The sequence below is a fragment of the Pseudopodoces humilis genome, chromosome 7 (assembly GCF_049639895.1).
Source record: "Pseudopodoces humilis isolate 2021_Gansu_Grassland_sample_001 chromosome 7, ASM4963989v1, whole genome shotgun sequence".
Lineage (NCBI taxonomy): Eukaryota > Metazoa > Chordata > Aves > Passeriformes > Paridae > Pseudopodoces > Pseudopodoces humilis.
In genome coordinates, this window is record NC_142206.1 from 41947153 (window position 1) to 41966446 (window position 19294).

Below are 19294 nucleotides of genomic sequence, written 5' to 3' on the forward strand. Positions count from 1 at the left end.
CAGCTGAGGGGGAAGCTGTGCTTGTCTCACAGCAGAGAATCAGTTTGGTGTGAAGTTTGGCATACAGGTTGGTGCAGCAATGTGTAGATGTGGAAGTGAGATGTGTTAGGAAGAGCTGGAGGAACAGACACGCAAAAGTTGAAAGAAGGTTGGAGTGCCCCATGTTGGCAGGAGGTGTAATGATGCCCCTTTGAATGAAAACAAGTCTTCACACGTGTAGGCAGCCTACATTTGAGGAAGTTGCTTTAAATGAAAAGAAAACCAAGAACGGCTAGATGAATCCCACATGTTTGCAGGGAAGTGCAAAACAGCTTGACTTCTTTCACCATTTGTAATTATTAAGGCCCCCAAAACAATTTATTGGAAATGAGGATATTAGAAGCAGTTTTACAGCTCTGCTTGTTGAGCTGCATTGTAAAAGGATTTGTCTTTCATTAGAGATGATCTTCCTATGTATGGAATTGAGAATTCTGTAAAGGTTTGGAGGGAGATTTCCAATAGGAAAATTTCCCCAGATCGCTATGGGCTGTGGTAGATGCAGACAGCTCTCAAGCCTTGGATTTAGGGATTTTTTCCATCCATGACTAATGGTCAGACAGTGGTTGTTTGTATTTTTTTCCTTGTGGCTGTAACTGTGGAAGTAACTGTTCAGAAGGTTTATTACTGCCCAACTGGACCCCTTTTCTGGGCACTGAATTCATCTGGAGTTGTCTTTTATAGGAGACTTAAAACTCAAGGAGTGTTTTTTACTTCCTCGGAAAGGTGGACTGGTGCTGTGTAAAACAGGGATGATAAGTGTTTACCCTAGTGGGACAAACTCCAGAGAATAACAGATATTAGAAATAGTAAACACCTGTCAGGTCACCTTGTCCATCTTCTCCTGCCAGGAGTGCCATTGTTCCCTTCAGTGTATTAACTTGGAAACATTTCTAAGAGCTATTCTCCATGGGACTGTGACTGTCATTTTCTGTGTTCTGTTTACTGCTGCTGAGGATGTTTTAAGGACAAATAAGGCTTCTCTTTGCACCTTGGTTTCTTTGCATTTTGGGTACTGGAGACTTAACAGCATAGATGAAAATAAAAAGCAACTAAATTGAAAATAGTTACTATTTGGATAGTTATATGTATTAGCACTACTTAGTTATTTAAAGACTTTCTCATGTGAAATCATGTGAAAAACTGGCCAAAGTTATTCAACAGACAAGTGGCAGGATTGGGAAGATAAACCAGGAAACATAACATCTGATCTGTTGCTTAGTTCAGCAGAATACAAATGCTTGTACATTTCTACTTGCTTGTACATTGCTACTCAAACTGAGTCCTCAGTCATATTTTCTCTTCCTAATTAAGCGATCTGTGGCATGTAAGTGTTTCAAAATGTCAGAGAATTTTAAGGCCCAAAACCCTCTCCATACCCAGCTAGCTTAGCCTTCAGGTGATTACTCATCCCCACATATACGTGGATTCAGAGTGGTCATAAACTACAAACATAAAGCCCCACTTTGTTCTATGTCCCCCACATTAGATCTAATAATTTGGACCTCTTTTTAAGTTGTTGTGTTGGTTAACCCCTTCCTACTACAAAAGCAATTGGGCCTTTAATCTGTTTGAAATTTGCCTGACAATGGCCCCTAAATGTGGATTCTTTTGATGCAGTTTTCTACTGAAACAAAGATGTTTTAGAAATCTGGTGGTTTTCCTTTATCTGCTGTAATCAAGTCTTTTCTTTATTCATCTTTTGAAAAACTGAACCAATAGAGCTCCTTGTATTTTACACACCAGCATTTATTCTAGTTTTCAAATCATGTTGAAGCTGCTGTATACATTCTTTGCAATTAGAGTCCTTTAACAACATATAGACATCAGACACCTAGGGTTACAGTGCATATGGTATCTGTGCTGCATATTGCTTATTCTGTTAATTTGTCCTGAGACTGTACTACCGTTTTGCCCACAGCATTTTTACTGGAAGCTCGCATTTTATCCTCTGATGTTTTCTGAATTGTTTCCAAAGGTGCAGCTCCCTTGCAGCTTCCCTGTCCTGGTTCTGTAGTTCATGGCCTGTCTTCCATGTTTGTAAGCTTATATATTTGATTATTCAAATGTTTTAAAAGCTTCTTGGAATGAAAAGGCCTGGACTTCCATGCTCTATGAATAACTCAGTATGGCTGACATGTCATGGCAGTTGTCTGCCAAACTTGGAGTTACCTTCAAATATCAGCTTTGGTGCTTTTTTATATTTATTTCTAGGTAATTGATAAAACATTTAATACTATTGCATCAAACATAAATTCTTCTGGTGCATTTTAAATGCCCCTTATCAGTAATGCTACCCCACTGACTTCGTGAGACTTGTCAGCTGAGGACTAATGATCCTTCTATCTGTCTATTGATCAATCGATCGATTGGTCGTTAAATCCTGTTTTGTTCCTGTATGCTGTTTTTTTGAGCAGAGCTGTCTTCTGGTGTTCAGCCAAATATCTTAAAAAAGTTTCATCTGTGCTTTCACCATTGTCATCCAAATAATATCAGGTTATTAGACACAAGCTCTTTTTACACAAGAAGGTCTAATGACAGTAAGTATTGTATTCCTCTCCTTTAATGTTTTTATTAAGCACTTCAGATAGAAGCTGCTATGCTATTTCCTCCAGGTTGGATGTTTCCTCCAGGCTAAACCCTTCTACCGTTATACATCTTGTCCTGTTTGGCTTTTTAAAACATTCACACAACATTATCATTCTTTTATTCTTCTGTTATCTTTCTGTTATTCCAAGATTAAAAATAAATCCCAGATAAATCTCTTCATTCAGCTCTTTTAAGAAATTGGAGCAAGTGACCCAAGTCTGTGAAATTAAAAATAAAGCATATTTATTCCTGGTAGCTGATCTGCATCCTCTTTTATTCTCATGGATTGCAAAATACTCTGTCATCTTCTTGTGATATAAACACTTAGGTTCTTCATGTATTTATATCTGACAGAGAAAAATATTGCATACTTAATAAATTATATAAGCTGAACCTTTTAAACAAATAATTGCCATCTTGGTGTTATGATGGACTTTTGTATCAAGATACAACTTTTTTGTAACCACTAGTGCATCCTATAGTGCACTTTAAATCCTATAGATTTGAAGACTTAATTTTTTCATTGGATCACTAGGAAACATTGCACATTGCTTCCAACCTGAATGGGTGTGATTTGGCTATATCATTGTGCTTTTATCTCCTAAACTAAAGCAGATCTCTTCTGTCAGATGGAGATCCCTGTAGCTTGTAGATTTGGGCCAGCTTGTAACCTACCTTTGGGTGAAATAGATGGAATTCATTGGCTAGCTCACCCAGTATAGTACAAGATTAAGGGTTTTTTTGTGTTCTTTGGTGTTTTTTAGTCAGAATTTTTTAAAGCCTAGGCAAGATAACAGGTCACAGTATTATGAAATGGTTTCACTAGTACTATATATATAATCAGTGTCTTTTGTCTGTACTTTCTCAATAGTTTCCTACTTTGACACTGAAGAATCACAATTAGACTTCTTCAGAACTGCTTTACAAAGGCATTTCATGTTCAATTGGTTATGCACCAGGGCATGCATGCTCTTTTCATAGTCACTATTTGGAAGGCTTAGATACGGTTCCCGTTGTATGAGAGTTGCTTACAGTCTTTGATCCTAAATCTATAATCTAGCAATGGCCTGAACTGAAATAATGTGTCTGAGCATATATTATTATATGCATGTCAACATGATAAGTAATCTGAGTTTTAGCTATCTTAGTGTTCTTTTCTGAAAAACCACCTTTGGTGTCACGGCTATTTTATGGTACCTGGAAGATGCTCTGTGGTTGTAGTCCAGTTGAGGTAGGACTGAAAGTTTCTGGGCAGTGTCACTTTCCCAGTGTGCTGCCTCAGTCTGTCTCTCTCTGGCACCTGGAAAGCTTTATTGATAACACTTCTTCCATAAAATTAGAAGAAGCCTCAGAGAAAAATATACCTGTTTGTGTGTTTCCTGTTCTTGCCCAGAAATTTCTTTGATGCAAGGGATCCACTGAAATAAACCTGCAGTCCTAAGTTTTTGATAATTGATGGTACAGGATGATCCTTATGTTTCCCCATGTCAGTGGAAACTGTCGTAGTTTTCTACCTGCCACTTGCTACCTCCTCACTTCCCTGTCTACACCAGTGACTTCAACATGTAACAATCAATAGCAATCGTAGTAATAGTAGTAAAATAATGTAATAGTAATGTTCCTTTAGTGGCATAGATTTTATGTTCAGTTTGGCAAAATGAAACTTGGTTTCAGAAGGCATTGACTATGCATCTTATAGCTCTTACAGGAACATGCAAGCCAAGTTTGCAGGATGTGATTAACATGGGGGGATTTATTTTCTTGCTTCAAACTAATTTTAGGGTTTGACTTTCAGGGTCTAATGCTTCTACATAATTAAGGAAGAAAATGGCAAGAGGCTGATGGTCTGTCTTTGACAGGCATGCTGGCCTGTGTAGAACAAAACAAATCCGTAGCATAGTGCAGAAACAGCAGTTGAGAACTTTTTCTCTTCTCTGGCTTCTGAACTTCTGTGGCTTTGTGAGGGCCTAATAGGATCTGGGACAGATGTCTGCAATAGGACCTAATAAGATCTGCAGACAGAGGTCTGCAACCCATCTTTCCATTTAGAAGCTTTTTGGAAATAATTCTTACCCTTAGTAATACCTGTTGATAGATGTGCATGCAGATGATGGGTTTGCAGTGTGGGATGTCAGGCTTGTGGATGCCAGAACAATATGAGATTCTTGTGCTTTTTGAAGGGCAAAGAAATTGTGTTGTAAAACCATATAGACCTTACTGACAGAGTGACTGAGGAGTCAGAGAAATAACTTGCCTTTTTTGTTTACTATTTATGTTGCTCCCAAAGCAAAATGGGGAAGTATGGGGTAGCTGAAAAATGCAGCCCTTTAAAAGTGTACTGCCACAGGGAAAGAAAGAAAAAAAAGTATAGTAAAGTATAGAAAACAGCAGTGCTTTCAGTGTGCCATAACCATCACCACTAATGCTCTCCTTTTGAGGGCCTTATATGTGAAGGACCTGAGCCAAGCAGAACAATGACTGCCTGGGAATGACAGGACACAGTGATGCTGGGAAACATCATGGGCTGAACATATATTGTCTAACAATGTAGTTTTCAGCATTTTTCTCTCAATATTCTGCACGTGGGGCTTTTTTTTTTTAATGTGGTTGTTGTGTTGTTTTTTGTTGTTTTTTTTTTCTTAATTGCCTATTTGAAATAGTACAATAATCAGAGCTTACACTGAGTTATTTGGAATTGGAACAGGACGGTAGGCAATAATGTGCCAAGTCCAGTATAGCTTACATTAGAAATACTTCACTTAAAAGCCCCTGTTGTCATTTTCTTTGCCTCCTCCCTTGTCTGTGCCTCTTTCAGGTTTGACCATGCCAGTGTCAAAGAAAAAGAAATGTATGGAGGAGCATGGTTAGGTTCTGCGAAGTCCCATTCAGCACACAGTCCAATGTCACGTACAGCAAAGTTAGTTGCATCTTCTGAACTGATATCTTACTTCTGGATATACTGGAGGGTGTGGAAAGGTTGACTTTTCAGTCAAAAGGATTCTGGTGTAATCTCACCTCCAGCAGTCTTTTCTCTGACAGCAACTCCATCCTTGCATGGTTTGTCATGGTTTAACCCCAGCCAGCAGCCAAGCCCCACACAGCCACCAGCAGGGTGGGAGAGTGAATCAGAAGGGCAAAACTGGGAACACTTGTGGGTTGAGATAAAGACAATTTAATAGGAAAAGCAAAAGCCATGCATGCATGCAAAGCAAAACAAGGAATTGATTCACCACTTCCCATGGCAGGCAGGTGTTCAGCTGTCTCCAGGAGAGCAGGGAGGGCCCCATCACACATAACAGTGACTTGGGAAGACAAACACCATCACTCCAAACATCCCTCCCCTCCTCCTGCTTCCCCCCACTTTCTATGTTGAGCACGATGTCAGACGGTCTGGAATATTCCTTTGGGCACTTGGGGTCACCTGTCCTGGCTGTGTCTCCTCCCAGTTTCCTCACCAGTGTGACAATACAAAAAGCAGAAAAGGCCTTGACTTTGTGTAAGCTCTGCTCAGCAATAGCAAAAATACCTTTATATTATCAACCCTGTGTCCTGCATAAATCCAAAACACAGTGCCATACCAGCCACTGTGAAGAAAAGTAACTTTCTTAGCCCCAACCAGCACAGTGTTTCAATAATAATATATGCTCTTGCTTTGTGAGCTACTTTCAGGGGAAGAGGATAGCAGTTATCAGAATGCCAAGCAGTTTGTTTGTCACACAGCTGCATGAGAACAGAACGTGGGATCTGCATGCCGATGATGTGCATTCTTCTAACGCTGCTTTTACTGTCCTGGATAGACATGGGCTGGGCATCAGTTAGTGGGTGGTGAGCAATAGTGTGGTGCATTACTTGTCTGTCTTGGGTTTTATTCCTTTCTCCTTTGTTGTCTCCTTTTTCATTATTATTATTATTATTATACTGTTCTTATCTCAGCCTACAGGTTTTACCTTTTAATTTTATTTATGATTCTCCCCCCTGTTCCACTGGTGCTGTGTTGCTGGCTAGGGTTAAATCACAACAGCATAGCCTAAAAATCACAAGTGAAGAAATGAGCACACATGTATGCACATACAGAAAAGTGCATGCAGGTACTGTTTACAAATGTGTATAAACCCATATAAATGCCTTTAGTAGCTACTAGTGCAGATCTATACATGAGTACATAATTACATATGTTTTCTTATGCATCTGTGCACAGAATTTGGATATGTAAATATATGTAAATACACCTAGGCAAACAAATACAGCATATAGGGTGATTACATGTCCAAACATCCAACCAGATCTGCACTGAGGAATATATATGTGTCCTTGCTTCCAGGAATTTTTTTTCAAGTTTTGTGACCAGGTCAGCCATTTTCTCTTATTCCCTTTTTTTTCCCCTTCAGCTGCCAGTAAAACACCACAGACAAGTTTTCTTGATATATTAGAAAAAGAATGGCTGACTGATTTCTATGTATTTTGCTATTTTTGACAGGGCTTGCTCAATGCGAGAATAAAATCACTGTAGGTTCTTTGAGTGCCGCATAGACAGACCAATTATTTCTATATTCTGGTCAACGTGGTCTGGGTTGTAACAACAGCAGATCTCTCTTCTCAGCCCACTCCTCCAAAGGAGTCAATCCCAGAAATGGAAGTTTAAAATGTTTTGAAACTGCTGCTGCTACAGTGGTACCTCAGTGCTCCATAAAGGTTGGGAAAGGTTGTTGGGACTTAAAGCTCTAAAGTGCATGGAAAATCCACTTAAATAGAAAGGTTCAGGCAAATTCTTGCCAAAGAGTGGCTAAGGCAGATTTTGTTTCCTTCCTGTTAGCGTTTGAGCAATGTAAGCTCTATTGCTCTACTTACGAGCTGGTATAGAGTGGCTTCTGGATGGATAGATAAACTCGATCTTTTGGCATTGTGGTAACTGGGGCTCAGTCCCAGACAGAAGACAGGTACTGAATTTTTTTTTTTTTTTTTCAAATTTCTCCTCCCGTTCCTTTTATTAGTGCTGCAAGCTTAGAGATGAAGGTCACAGATGAAAGAGTTTTAGATACACGAGAGAAAGATATAAAGGAGCTTATGGTTGTTTTTCTCACACCAGGTTGGGGGTTATAAGATGAGAGTATTTTTCTCTTGATGCCTTTTGCAGGTAGGGAATTAACTACATTCCCTACCCTCTACAACAAATATTCAGGCAAATAGTTAGCTCATCCCACCCCTGTTTTCACACAATGTAAGGCCCAGTGCAGATAAATGTTTGGGGAATCCTGCCTGTGGAGGGTTTGAACTTTGTTCCATGCTATAGAATTTGAAGAGACATGGGCAGAGAGATCCTGGAGAGATGTCACTGTTGACAAGTTTTTGCACAGGGCAAAAGAACAGGCATAAAAAAAAGTTTAGAATCCCCTAGTATTTTGGGCTAGACATATGGAGACAGTCCTCCTCCCCCTCACCAGTCCATCTGTGACAGATGGTGCCAGCTATGGGATAGTGTCAGCCTGCAATGGGAGTTCTTCAGCAGACCCCGAGTGTCTTTGGTCCCTCACAGGAGGAGAGCCTAGCTGAAGGGATGCCTCCTTCTTTGGCTGACACTGCAGGTGGGGGGAGATGTCAGTGCCCCTGAGACCTTTGTGCTAAGGCTGAGGGGGGGACACATGCTGGGATGCAGCACCCTCAGCTGTAAGAGTCCAGCTACAAACAGTGACACCATCCTGCTGCAGTGGCACCACTTTAAGTTTGTAGGCTTAATCTGTACAACACTAAATCCACTAAATGTTTCCTCTGTGGCTGTAATCTCATTGTTACTTGAGCAGTGCTCACTTTTGAGCTTGTGCTTTCCCATATGTAATGGTAAATATTTTATTTTTTTTAAATTTTTTTTTTGCTGGGCAAGTGACAAAAACAGAAGATATTGCTGTGGTTGGCACAATTTGCTTAGGACCAAACCTTAGCAGTGAGACAAGTGCTTGCCTGGCATAAGGAGACCTTTTCATACCTTCCAGGGATATTCTAGTGAAGCAGGCTCAAGGCATATTGGCTAGGGAAGGTAGGTTGTGGGGAAAAAACGCATATCTATGAGTGAGCAATATCTATTCAGTCTTCTCACGGAAGACTTTACACATTAGTGTTCCCATTAAAACACATCACTGAAGTGAAAAGCTGAGTGAAATTAAGAGTTTCTGTTCCAAAAGAGTTTCTTCCAGCTGACATTTGTTTTCATCACAGCTGGTAAGATTAATTTTTTTAAAATATAAATCCATTAAATCTTCAAAACTCAGTTAATATGTAACATTCTGATATTTCCTGAATTGAATTATTTTATATTGGTTATTGAGCTGACCCCAAATAATCTGGAGCCTGTTTAACACAAACTGTTGTTTCCTCTCCAGTGCAGTTCATGTGTCCTGTAGGGACCTTGTGTCCATTCTCCCAGAGGAACCAGAGTATTTGGTTAAGCTGTTTTGTGCCAAAACCAGTCACATGTCTCTGCTGATATCAGGTGGAACAGACATTGTGGCATGTGAAAATATTTTCTTAGGGAGTGGAGACCAGAGATAAAAATGGGGACTACTATTGAAAGTAAATGCAATGCCCGAAAAATACTGGTTTATGCTATGATTAAGTTCATGCAAAAGCCTCTCTGTAAAGTTTGATAAAACTAAACTTGCCATTTTGGTTTGTTACAGATTGAAGCAAAGCATTTCATTGCTAATTCTCTGTGAGGGAAATGGAATTGTGTGTTAAAAAGTCATTCTGGTGGAAGCATTTACCCAGCCATACTAAACAGATTTATTTCCTGAGATAGGCCTTTTGTACTTGCACAGCCTTAGGTGGATTTAAAATACAATGAAATCACTAAATGGAGTGTTATTTGCTAAGTCATTGTCTGATAGACTTTTCAGTGTAATAAGGTTCAAGCCTTAAATGATCAATGGGGCCATCCTAAAATAATTCCTCTCAGCCTTTCAGATGAAATTCTTAAGACACTTGACAGTAATCATTTCCTCACTTAATCATCACTGAACCAGGCTTGACAGATTTAGCTTGTGCTTGCTAGACAAATCTGAGGTTTCAGGATGCATTTGCAAGGATCAGAAGATTCTGTAACTGGTGAATGTCTGTATAAACTCTCTACAGGACTGAATGTAATTGAAGTAAACTCCTGCATGCTGGTAAGGAAGCTTCTGTGATACTGATTTTTTTTTAATTTTTTTTAAATTTTTTATTTAACTGTCAAGCCTTCATTCACAAGGGAGGTAATTTGTAAATTTAGGCTCTTCAAATTTGCGAGGTGTCAGTATGCCAGCACTGTGTTACTGTAAGGGATATTCCTTCCTGAGCTTGAACGCTGTAGGAAATTCTTTAGATACATCATAATTTGCTCTTACCTGTGTTCCTCTACTCTCTCCTCACCCCCCAAAAAAGAATCATAGAAAATGAAACTACCATGAGAGGTTATCTAATCCTTTACACTCCCACTGTCCCAAAAGAAAAACAATGACATCTATGTGAGTTTTGACAGCAACTTTTTTGGCCTGAAATTCAAGGTTTCCAGTGATTATTGCTCTTCAGACAATCTCTTTCAGTGGTTCACTGTTCTTAAATTAAAAACCCCTTTCTCTTACACTTTCTTGCTGTAATCTTTTGCCAATTATTTCTTGTTCTTTTCAGCATGGGTACAAAGAAGAGATTATTTCTTTCTGCTTTGCAGTAGCCCTTTTCTATTTGAACACTTCCTAGTATCTCCTTTCAAACTTCTATTTTCTAGGCCCCTGATTATTTTCATTACTCTATTCAGGACTCTTTCCAATAGCTCACTCCTTTCTTGAAGTACAGTTCTCCAAAGTGAACATGATCTCCAGTAGAGTTCAGCACTATCTCTTTCTGTGTCTCCATACATTCTATTATGCCTCTTTCAACACAATGAATAATTTTCTTTACGTAGCTAAATGTTTATTTCTTCTATTTTGTTTTACCTCTGCACTAGGCTCTGTGTAAAACAGAGAATTTCTTTATTATTGTAAATGGATGAATTTTTTTTAAAGTACAGACATATCTTCTCTATGTCCTTCTGTACAGAGATACATCTAAGGGACAAATTGCTTTTCGGGGCTAGCATGAGGTATATCTGTGTCTGTGGCACAAGTAGGAACATCACAACTGGCTGTCTTGGCTTCCCTCTCCTGCAGCTTTTCCTTCTCTGTTACTAGACCAAATAGAGGTTGAATAGAACATAAAATAAAAGAAAGTTCAGTTTGTGCACCTGAATGCACAGTGAGATGCCTTAAGCACGTTGCTACGACCTAAAGGTGAACTATGTTAATGTCAAATACCAGATAGATAGGTTTTTAGCCTTGTATTAACAAGAATCAACTAGATTTTTAGAAACTGAATGAGAAATCTGAATCTAATTTCTCAGAGTATTTTTTAGCTTTAGCAGTAAAGATAAAATATCTCCTTGTATTCACTTACAGATTTTGGCTAATGAGCACTTCTGCAAAACCAATTTCACAATCTCAAGTTGGAAATATTGAGTTTAGATACTTTATTACCATTCCTAGAAAAATCAGTGGAAAAGTGATATTTTAAGAAATACAGAAATGATAACTTCTTTCCTGTGATACCTTTTTTCACATATTGCAGAACTTGAAATTTGTGTAGCAAGGAAAGAAGAGGACTTGATGCTTCCATTGCAAAAGACTATTCATCCTTAAATCATAGTTCATGCTAAAACTAATTCTGCTTAATATTACTGCTGCCTTTTCCACAGCTGAGGAAACTGCTTTAGTCTTGGAGGCTACAGAATCCTTCAGCAGCATTTCTCTTCAACTATAAAAAGGTTTCTCCCTCATCTAGACAGTGTCATGACTTTTTTCACAATATAAATATGTATAATTTCTAACACTCCCTCATCATGTTTATCTCAAGATGCAGTTGTGGGGTCTGCAGTGACATCGCGATGGCTGCGTGCCTGTGCCTGGCTGTACTCAGACTCCACAGTTGGTGCATGCCACTGATTGCCATCTGGCCATTGTGACATCCCTTTTGGGATCAAAGGATAGCTGTCACCCCAGCGAAGTCCTGGTCCTCTGTCTTCTCTATCTGTTAAGGAAACATTTTCACAAAATCAGTTAAAGAAATTCCAACCTGCCTCTTTCACTCCTGTTTTACCAGCACCTTGAAAGCCTTTCTCTTTATATCCTGCTTTAGGGAATGCTTCTCTCTATCTTCTCAGAAGTCTTTTGAGACTAAATCAATCTCTTTTCTCTTCTGGAATTTTCTGAAAAACTTGAAGTTATTCAAAAACCATAATTGATTTTTAAGGTGAAAAAAAATTTTGTAGGGAAGCTTGAAATACTTCTGCCTTATTGTTTAGGCATTCTATTCACCATACTCCTATTTTTAGCTGTGAGTGAAGGAAGCTTTTCTGTCTGAACATTCGGGAGCCAGCCTCTCTGGCAGTCACAGTTGCAGCACCTAAGCTAGGCAGAGACCCCTTTGCAGCTGCATGTACCACTCTCACATGGTCAAGGTTTCTTTGCCAGCTCAACTCTGGGTTTCCGATACTAATAGATTCCTATAGCATCTCAAATCTCTGGATCCTTGAAGTGGTTTAATCTTGGTTGAATAGCTAAATAACAGCTTGAGTTTGGTGCCTCTGAACAGGGATGTTGAGCAGAAGAATCCCTGGGCTTTTATACCCCCACAGACTAAGTGCCCCAAAATCTGGAGTCATTGTGTCCTGTGGTTTCTCTGAGTGTCTGGTCACCTGGCTGCGCCACAGCTCACCATGTTCCATGTTATCCAAAGCACTGGCAGTTCATGGCCTCTTGCCTCGGGCTCCTCCCAGCTGGAGCTCAGCCTGCAAGCTCACACTGCGGCTGCCAGCTGAGCCGCCTGTACTGAATGGATTCTTCAGCACTGCGTGAACACCTGTTCTTTGTTAAACAGAATTCAGATGAAATCTAGACTTGCACTGCTCTACATTGCACAACTCATATTTGAGTCTTGATTCTTTGGTTTAATTTACTTTTCATCAATGTTCAGTGTATTGTTCCACACAACAGGTAAATTAACTCTTTCAGTGTGGGTGACGTTGGTGGTACTCATCGCCTGAATACAGTTTTCATTCCTGTGGAACATCAAATATGTTTATACTAGGTATCCACAGTCCACACAGCGTTATTTAAATAAGTGTAGGAGCTTTAGTTACCCATCACTGAAGACTTGGATTGCTTCATACATAGTCTGCCCCAGACACAAAGTAAAGTGCTGCTAACCTGGTGTGTTTGTTTCTGCTTGCTTGCCAGAGAGGGCTAGGAAAACACAGGACTAATATACCAATGGATAAACTGTAATTTTTTATATTTTTTTTCTGTAGGAACTTGCTTGGTTATGTTTAGGTGCCTTTAAAGAAGTCTTAGGCTCTAGCCTGAATATCTTGCAGTTATTCTTTGTGAGAATTGATATGGGCAGTTGGTGAAGGGATGCAGCCTGAGATACAAAAAAGCAATATCCAGTGTGCAATAGGTGAACAATTTGGCTGGCCTTCAGAGGTGCTCTTCCTAGCCAGATAGACATATGCAGCCTTCAGGTTATTGCTGTTTTTTATGATGGTTCACGATGGTAGTCATCTAATTTGCCAGGCTATTGACAGCCATTCCCCTTTGGAGCATGCCTGTGTCCAGCATGTACAGAAAATCATGTTTCCTGCTTAAGAACCAGTTTGGAGAGGAATTTTTATATTGGCTACTGGCCAAACTTAGCACATAATTTTTCTTCCCTTTTTGTTGGTCCCTTGCTATCTGCAACTTCACTTGATTGCAGAGAGATGCTTTTCATCATTGTGAAAAGCCATCTGATTAGAGCTGTCATTAACTCATGAGTTACACTCATAAGAAGTTTAGCTGGAGAAATTCCTTGAATGCTTCAGAATTGCAGAGTTGCCATTTTAAAGAAACCTCAAAACTAGATTGCAAATTTGTTTTAGCTTTGCCTAAAACAAGCTTTTCTTTCGCAGCAGATTTATAGGAAACATGATTTAATGTATATATTTTTTTCCCTGTGAATGTTATCGATATCATGAAATTCTACTGCTGATTAGGACTGGGTGTATCTGAACTATCCCCTTCCTAACCATCCATTTGTTCTAGTCTAATTAATTAAACAAAGACATGGAATGGTCAATATTCCTTTGTTAAAGTGTATTTAGAAACAGTCCCTGTGGAAAAGGAAAAACCAATTGTTTTCATTTTTGCAATATAAAATGGTTTTAGGATTGGAGAAGTGAAGGTTGTTTTTCAAAAGCTCTGTGCATAGCTTTTGCTGATCATTGTTTTCCCCTTTTCCACCTTCCTTCCCAAAATGAAGATGGGTATGTCTATATCAGGAATCATGTCCTTGGTTCCTTTAGACCTTCTCTAATGTACATATCAGACCTGGGATGGGTTCAAGGTTGTCTCTGTTTAAACAGGCAAGGCTGGCATTGTTCAGAAGGCACCTGACATAAGAGGAGAAGTCTCTGGGCACTGCTTTCATTGCTTTGTTTTCTTCCCAATTGCTATGGAAGCCATGTGTGGCCCTAGAGAGGAACAGCATTCTGAGACAGTCGTGGCCTCATTTGAATTTAGAGGAGTGGGTTTCAATGGGTATTTTGGCATGTACTGAGGAGCCTTCAAGTTAGTTCAGAGGTTGCTCATAAAATGAGACTAAGAGGTAGGAGGTGCTATGCAGATGGTTGCTTCTACTGCTGGCAGAAAGCTTCCTCAGTGAAACATGAAAATGTGTCTTCTCTGGCTTGCAGCAGGTGACTCTAAGAAACTATTTCTTGAAGCTTGTATATTTGAGTTATAGACTAAATTTCTTTGTCCAAGACTTTCTGCTTGCCTTCCTTTTTAGTGGTATGTTTTAAGGTAGGATCATAAACATGAAAAAAATATAAAAAAAAAGCTTCACTGAAAGTGCTGATGACAAGTCAGACCAGAACTGAAAAGAAGCATCTTCTCCTTTACCAGTCAGTTTAAGCAGTTGGGAAGATGTGCTTCATCTGTCCTGCAAACTGCACTGAAGCCTCTGTTGATTTCATTAAAACACAAAGATTCATAGGTTATGAAGCCTGAAAGAGCCATTATGATAATCTAGCCTGATTTGCTGTATAATTAATTCCTGTCTCACTATGTTTTTTAGAGAAAACAGGATACTATTTTAATTTAAAATTTGCCAGTAGCAGAGAACACAATATAACCTGTAGTAAATTATTTCAGTAGCAAATTACCCTCATGTAAAAATAAGCCATAATATTTTAAAATGTGAATTTCTGTAACTTCAGTCTCTAGCCCCCAGATCTCATTGTCCCTTTGTCACATGCATTGAAGAGCCCTCTCTTGCCAAATTCCATTTCCTGCACAGGTATGTGTAGATTGCAATCAAATCACATTTTAACCTCCACCTATTAAACAGACTGAATTTGAATGTTCTCTACTATGGGACATGCATTCCAGTCATTTAATTATATTGCCTCCTCAATCTTGAACCTTTGGTTTAACAACTGAACTGTCATTATCAGAAGCTGCGTTAGCATTTCTCCATTCCTGCCCAGGATTCACATTGGTTTTAGACCCAAGCATTATTTCTATCCCTGTATTTTATTGTTATGATGAGAGTTCTGGTGTACTTGCTTATACATGATGTTGATGTCCAAATGTGCCTGTCAATAATACCTGAAGTCACCTATGGAAACACTTGCACTTTTTCCATAAACAGGTGCTTTTTTATATTTCTCAAGCTAGGTGTTTTGTTTTGGGGTTTTTTAAAAGAAAATAATTTAGAACAACATTTGAATAACAGAGATTCAAATATGGGGTGGTGGATATGTTTCTTTGTAAAGATTGAATTCAGAACTCTTATCTATTCAACAGTGTTTCTCATCTCCTCCCCAGGTCATCCTTTGTGCTTGTTTTCTTGGTCTCTTTATTCTTGGCCTGAGATTCTTCAGTTTTAGTCTTTTTATTGATTACAACTAACTTCATGTCATTTTTTTCTGGTTCCTTTGAAAGCATTCTGTCTCAAGGATTCTCCAGCTGTGGTACTTGTATGATTATGGAACACAAAGCAGTCAGCATCAAACCTCAAACTCAGAGGCAAACCCTCCGCTTTTCTGCAGAAAAAGTTGGGACCTGTTACTCAATATCAAAGAGGGAGATGTAACCTGTATGTGTCTCAGCTGTGTGTGGGAGCTGTTTATGTGCATCTGGTACTCCCTCTACCAGCAACCCTCAGAGCTTGCTGATAGCAGATCACTGAGTCGTGGCTAGAGACAGCCCAGCACCACCCATCAATCTTATGTTGGGTACTGTGCTCCCTGCCTGCTCCTCTCATGTGCGGAGAGACGGGGTCAAGATGCAGTTTAGAGGAGTGTTGCTTTGAGCAATTGTTAGTGGTGTCCCATATGGGCAGCTCTCCTACCTTAGGATCATTAAAGCCACAGCTCATTCAGGCCTGGCATTCTCTTGCCCACCAAAGCAGCTTCACGCTGTGGTGAAACCAAAATGCAACATTGCACCAAAGTTGTTAGTCCCTCATGGGCCTGGAGAGCAGTGAGACCCTGCCCCGAGTATGCTGTCTCCAGCAGTGGAGGGTGCAAGTGCTGCTCAGACAGAGCACATGACCGTGGCTGAGGTCAGGGGTGCATTCCCTTACATTCTTGCAGCAACCACTGCTGTTGGTTTACAATTGCTAGAAGACACACTCCTTCCTTTTTCCTTTAGAATCAGTTTGTGGACTTGCCATCCATTGTTATTTCTGGTTCTTTTTGCATCTTCGCTTGCACCCTACTTCCATGACCTCCCCTGACTGCAAGTTCTGGAAGTTCACTACCCTCTGTGTAAATAAGTACTTCTAAAAATGTGTTGAAATGCTGATTTCATACAAGTTTCAGTAAGTGCCTCTAACTCTGTTATTGCTGGGTTTGGCAAAGAGCCGTTCTACATTAACTTTCCTCAGTCTTCTGTGAACTTCAATCATATTTTTCTCAGTCCTCTCCAAATATGAACTTGGTCTTTTCAGCCCATCCTCATAAAGCATCCTGTTCCATCCTTTTAGTTGCTCTATTTATTTCCTCTTTCTCCTTGAGTAGCAGAGACAGGATTTCATGCAGTGCTCAGAACTAAAGTCTGACTGAGGTGCACCTCATTGTCTGGCAAGAGAGAAGGCTCTAATGCACCCCCTTGCTGTGTCAGTGGAAGGAGGTGTATGGTCTCTCTAATGAGAACATTTGGCATGATTAGTCTGTAGAATAGAACTACTACAGTCCCATAAATTGAAAATTAATTTTATCCCTGTTGCAGATATTAATAGCCTTGATGTTTCTGATGCCTGTGTGAGGGCAGAGCACATAATTAGGAGTTGGAGCAAAACAAGTTATTGTGGGTCAATACCGTCCTCTGGTGGGAAGAACTAGAGCTTTGTGCCATTTCTCCAAATGGGATTTCACAGCTGGCTTCTCCTTTCACTTTGTGTTTTGCCTTTACAACAGGAAAATCTGACTGCACTGGGAAAATTCTCCTTTTATGCTTAGAGAAAGATGGAAATTCTTTGCTAGCTATGAATGTACTGAATCGTGATTTTCATTTATTTTTTCATCCTGAAGTTACCTAATTTATAAGCTTATCCTTCATTATTTCTCTCATTTGCCTTTTAATATTTACTGCATTCACATTTCTCTGACTTTCCTGTCCTAATAGTAGAACTAACTATGCATATCTGCTTTCCCTTCTATTTTCATAACAGACTGCTGACAACTCATCCTAATAGGACTTTGAAAGCAGAAATCAAATGTGTGTATATATATGCTATATGTGACAGACACGAAGTATTTTAGAATAATAATGCCTTAGAAGAAATTAGAGTCTTCAGTAATATCACTGGAAAGAATTCAGTAAAAATTGTGCTAATTGCAGAAGTGGTTTTACTTGCTGTACATGCCAGCTCTGCATTTAGCAAACATGGAAGGTGATTGAGAGAAAGTACAGTTTAAAGTATTTCAATTTTGAGCCTTCTCCAGTTCCTGCCTCTGTGAGAACGGTGTGGGGCAGCAAAGAGTCTGCTTTCCAGGAATTAATTCTGTATCTGAGAGAAAGAGAAGAGTAGGTTTGGGCTCCTGAGCAAGCCAGACATGCTCAGGAGTGCTTGCCTATTTGAGACCCTTCTCTTGGCTAATTTCAATCCATGTAGAAACAACAGAGCCCAGAGTTCTGGTCCTTAACCCAGATAAAGTGAGAGTCCAGGCACTGAAAATGTACAGGTTTTTATATGCTAGCACAGAAATTGTTGGTTTCTTAAAGCAAGCTATAGAGATATTTCCATGGCAAGTTCATGTCAGTAGTGATCTAAGATTTCTTGGTCAGAAAAATTTCAAGTCTTTGCTATTTTTTTCTTTGGGACCCACAGGGCAATCATTAACAGTTCACAGCAACTTGCTGAAATTTTTCTGCATCTCTCTCCTAGTAGTTAAGTAGGCTTATAGGGATAATAGAGAAATGACAGTGGTGGTACCAAGTTCCCTGCTGTGGCTAGTAGCGATGGACATGGAGGTTACACTTTGTTATGTATTTTGTATGGGATTTATGCAAATATAACAGCATGATACCAGACACACACTGGATTTTATGTAGAGAAGCTTTTACAGGCAAGTGGGCCTGTGGTAGAGTTAATTGTTCACACTTCCCTTCAGTTAAATATTCTTTTCTGACTGCTTATCTGATCTATAGTCATTGCAAAGTACCCATTGCTGTCATTTCTACCCACACTTCTGGTTCAGCTCACCCCCTCTGTCATGATGTCAGACTCTTGCACTCTCTCCTTTCTTCTCCTCACTGCCTTTTGGGAAAAGTTTATCTCCCATGGCTGAAAGTAATTGGGGTATTTGTATTGTATGCAGGATTGATGTATGATACTTTTCCTTGTGTCTGGCAGGTTGTTTATAAGAATAACGACATTCGTCTGGAGCTGTCTCGCTTGGCACGGATTGGTGATACTAAGATGAAGATCTATGGGGAAGTGAAATTCGTATGTGAAAATGTGGCTACGCTGGATCCCATCAGCTTTGAGACACCTGAGGCCTATATTAGTCTGCCTAAGTGGAATACCAAAAGGATGGGCTCCATCTCGTTTGATTTCCGAACCACTGAACCTAATGGACTGATCCTTTTCACGCACGGCAAGCCTCAGGAGAGGAAAGATACCAGAAGCCAGAAAAATACAAAGGTAGACTTCTTTGCAGTTGAGCTTCTAGATGGAAACCTCTACTTGTTGCTGGACATGGGCTCTGGGACCATTAAAGTCAAGGCTACCCAGAAGAAAGCCAATGATGGAGAGTGGTATCATGTGGATATTCAACGAGATGGAAGATCGGGTAGAGTTATAACTTTTTCTTAAATAGATTAATATTTCAGATTCAGACCTAGCATGTATTAATTCTTAGAACATTCAAAACCTATTAGATATGAGTCATCTCCCTAACAAAGCTTAGTGTTACTCCAGTGACATTTATCCAGCAAGGCAAAGATGTGAATGGTTTTCATTAAATGTTTAGTGTGAACTTTGGCACAGAGGCAATCCATTAATATTTTATTCACAATCCTCAGATATTCTGGACCTATCTTCTCAATTGCATGCATAGTTACAA

General features: G+C 39.6%; 1 protein-coding gene across 12 annotated transcripts in view; it reads left to right on the plus strand.

Annotated features, from left to right (window-relative positions):
* The window catches only part of NRXN3 (neurexin 3), a 919744-nt gene that overhangs the window by 227781 nt on the left and 672669 nt on the right, over positions 1–19294 (plus strand). For all 12 annotated transcript variants that reach the window (XM_088057330.1, XM_088057327.1, XM_088057321.1 and 9 more), the window contains one exon: positions 18583–19021. In XM_088057330.1, the coding sequence (XP_087913456.1) occupies positions 18583–19021 (439 nt within the window). The remainder of the gene's footprint in view (positions 1–18582; positions 19022–19294) is intronic.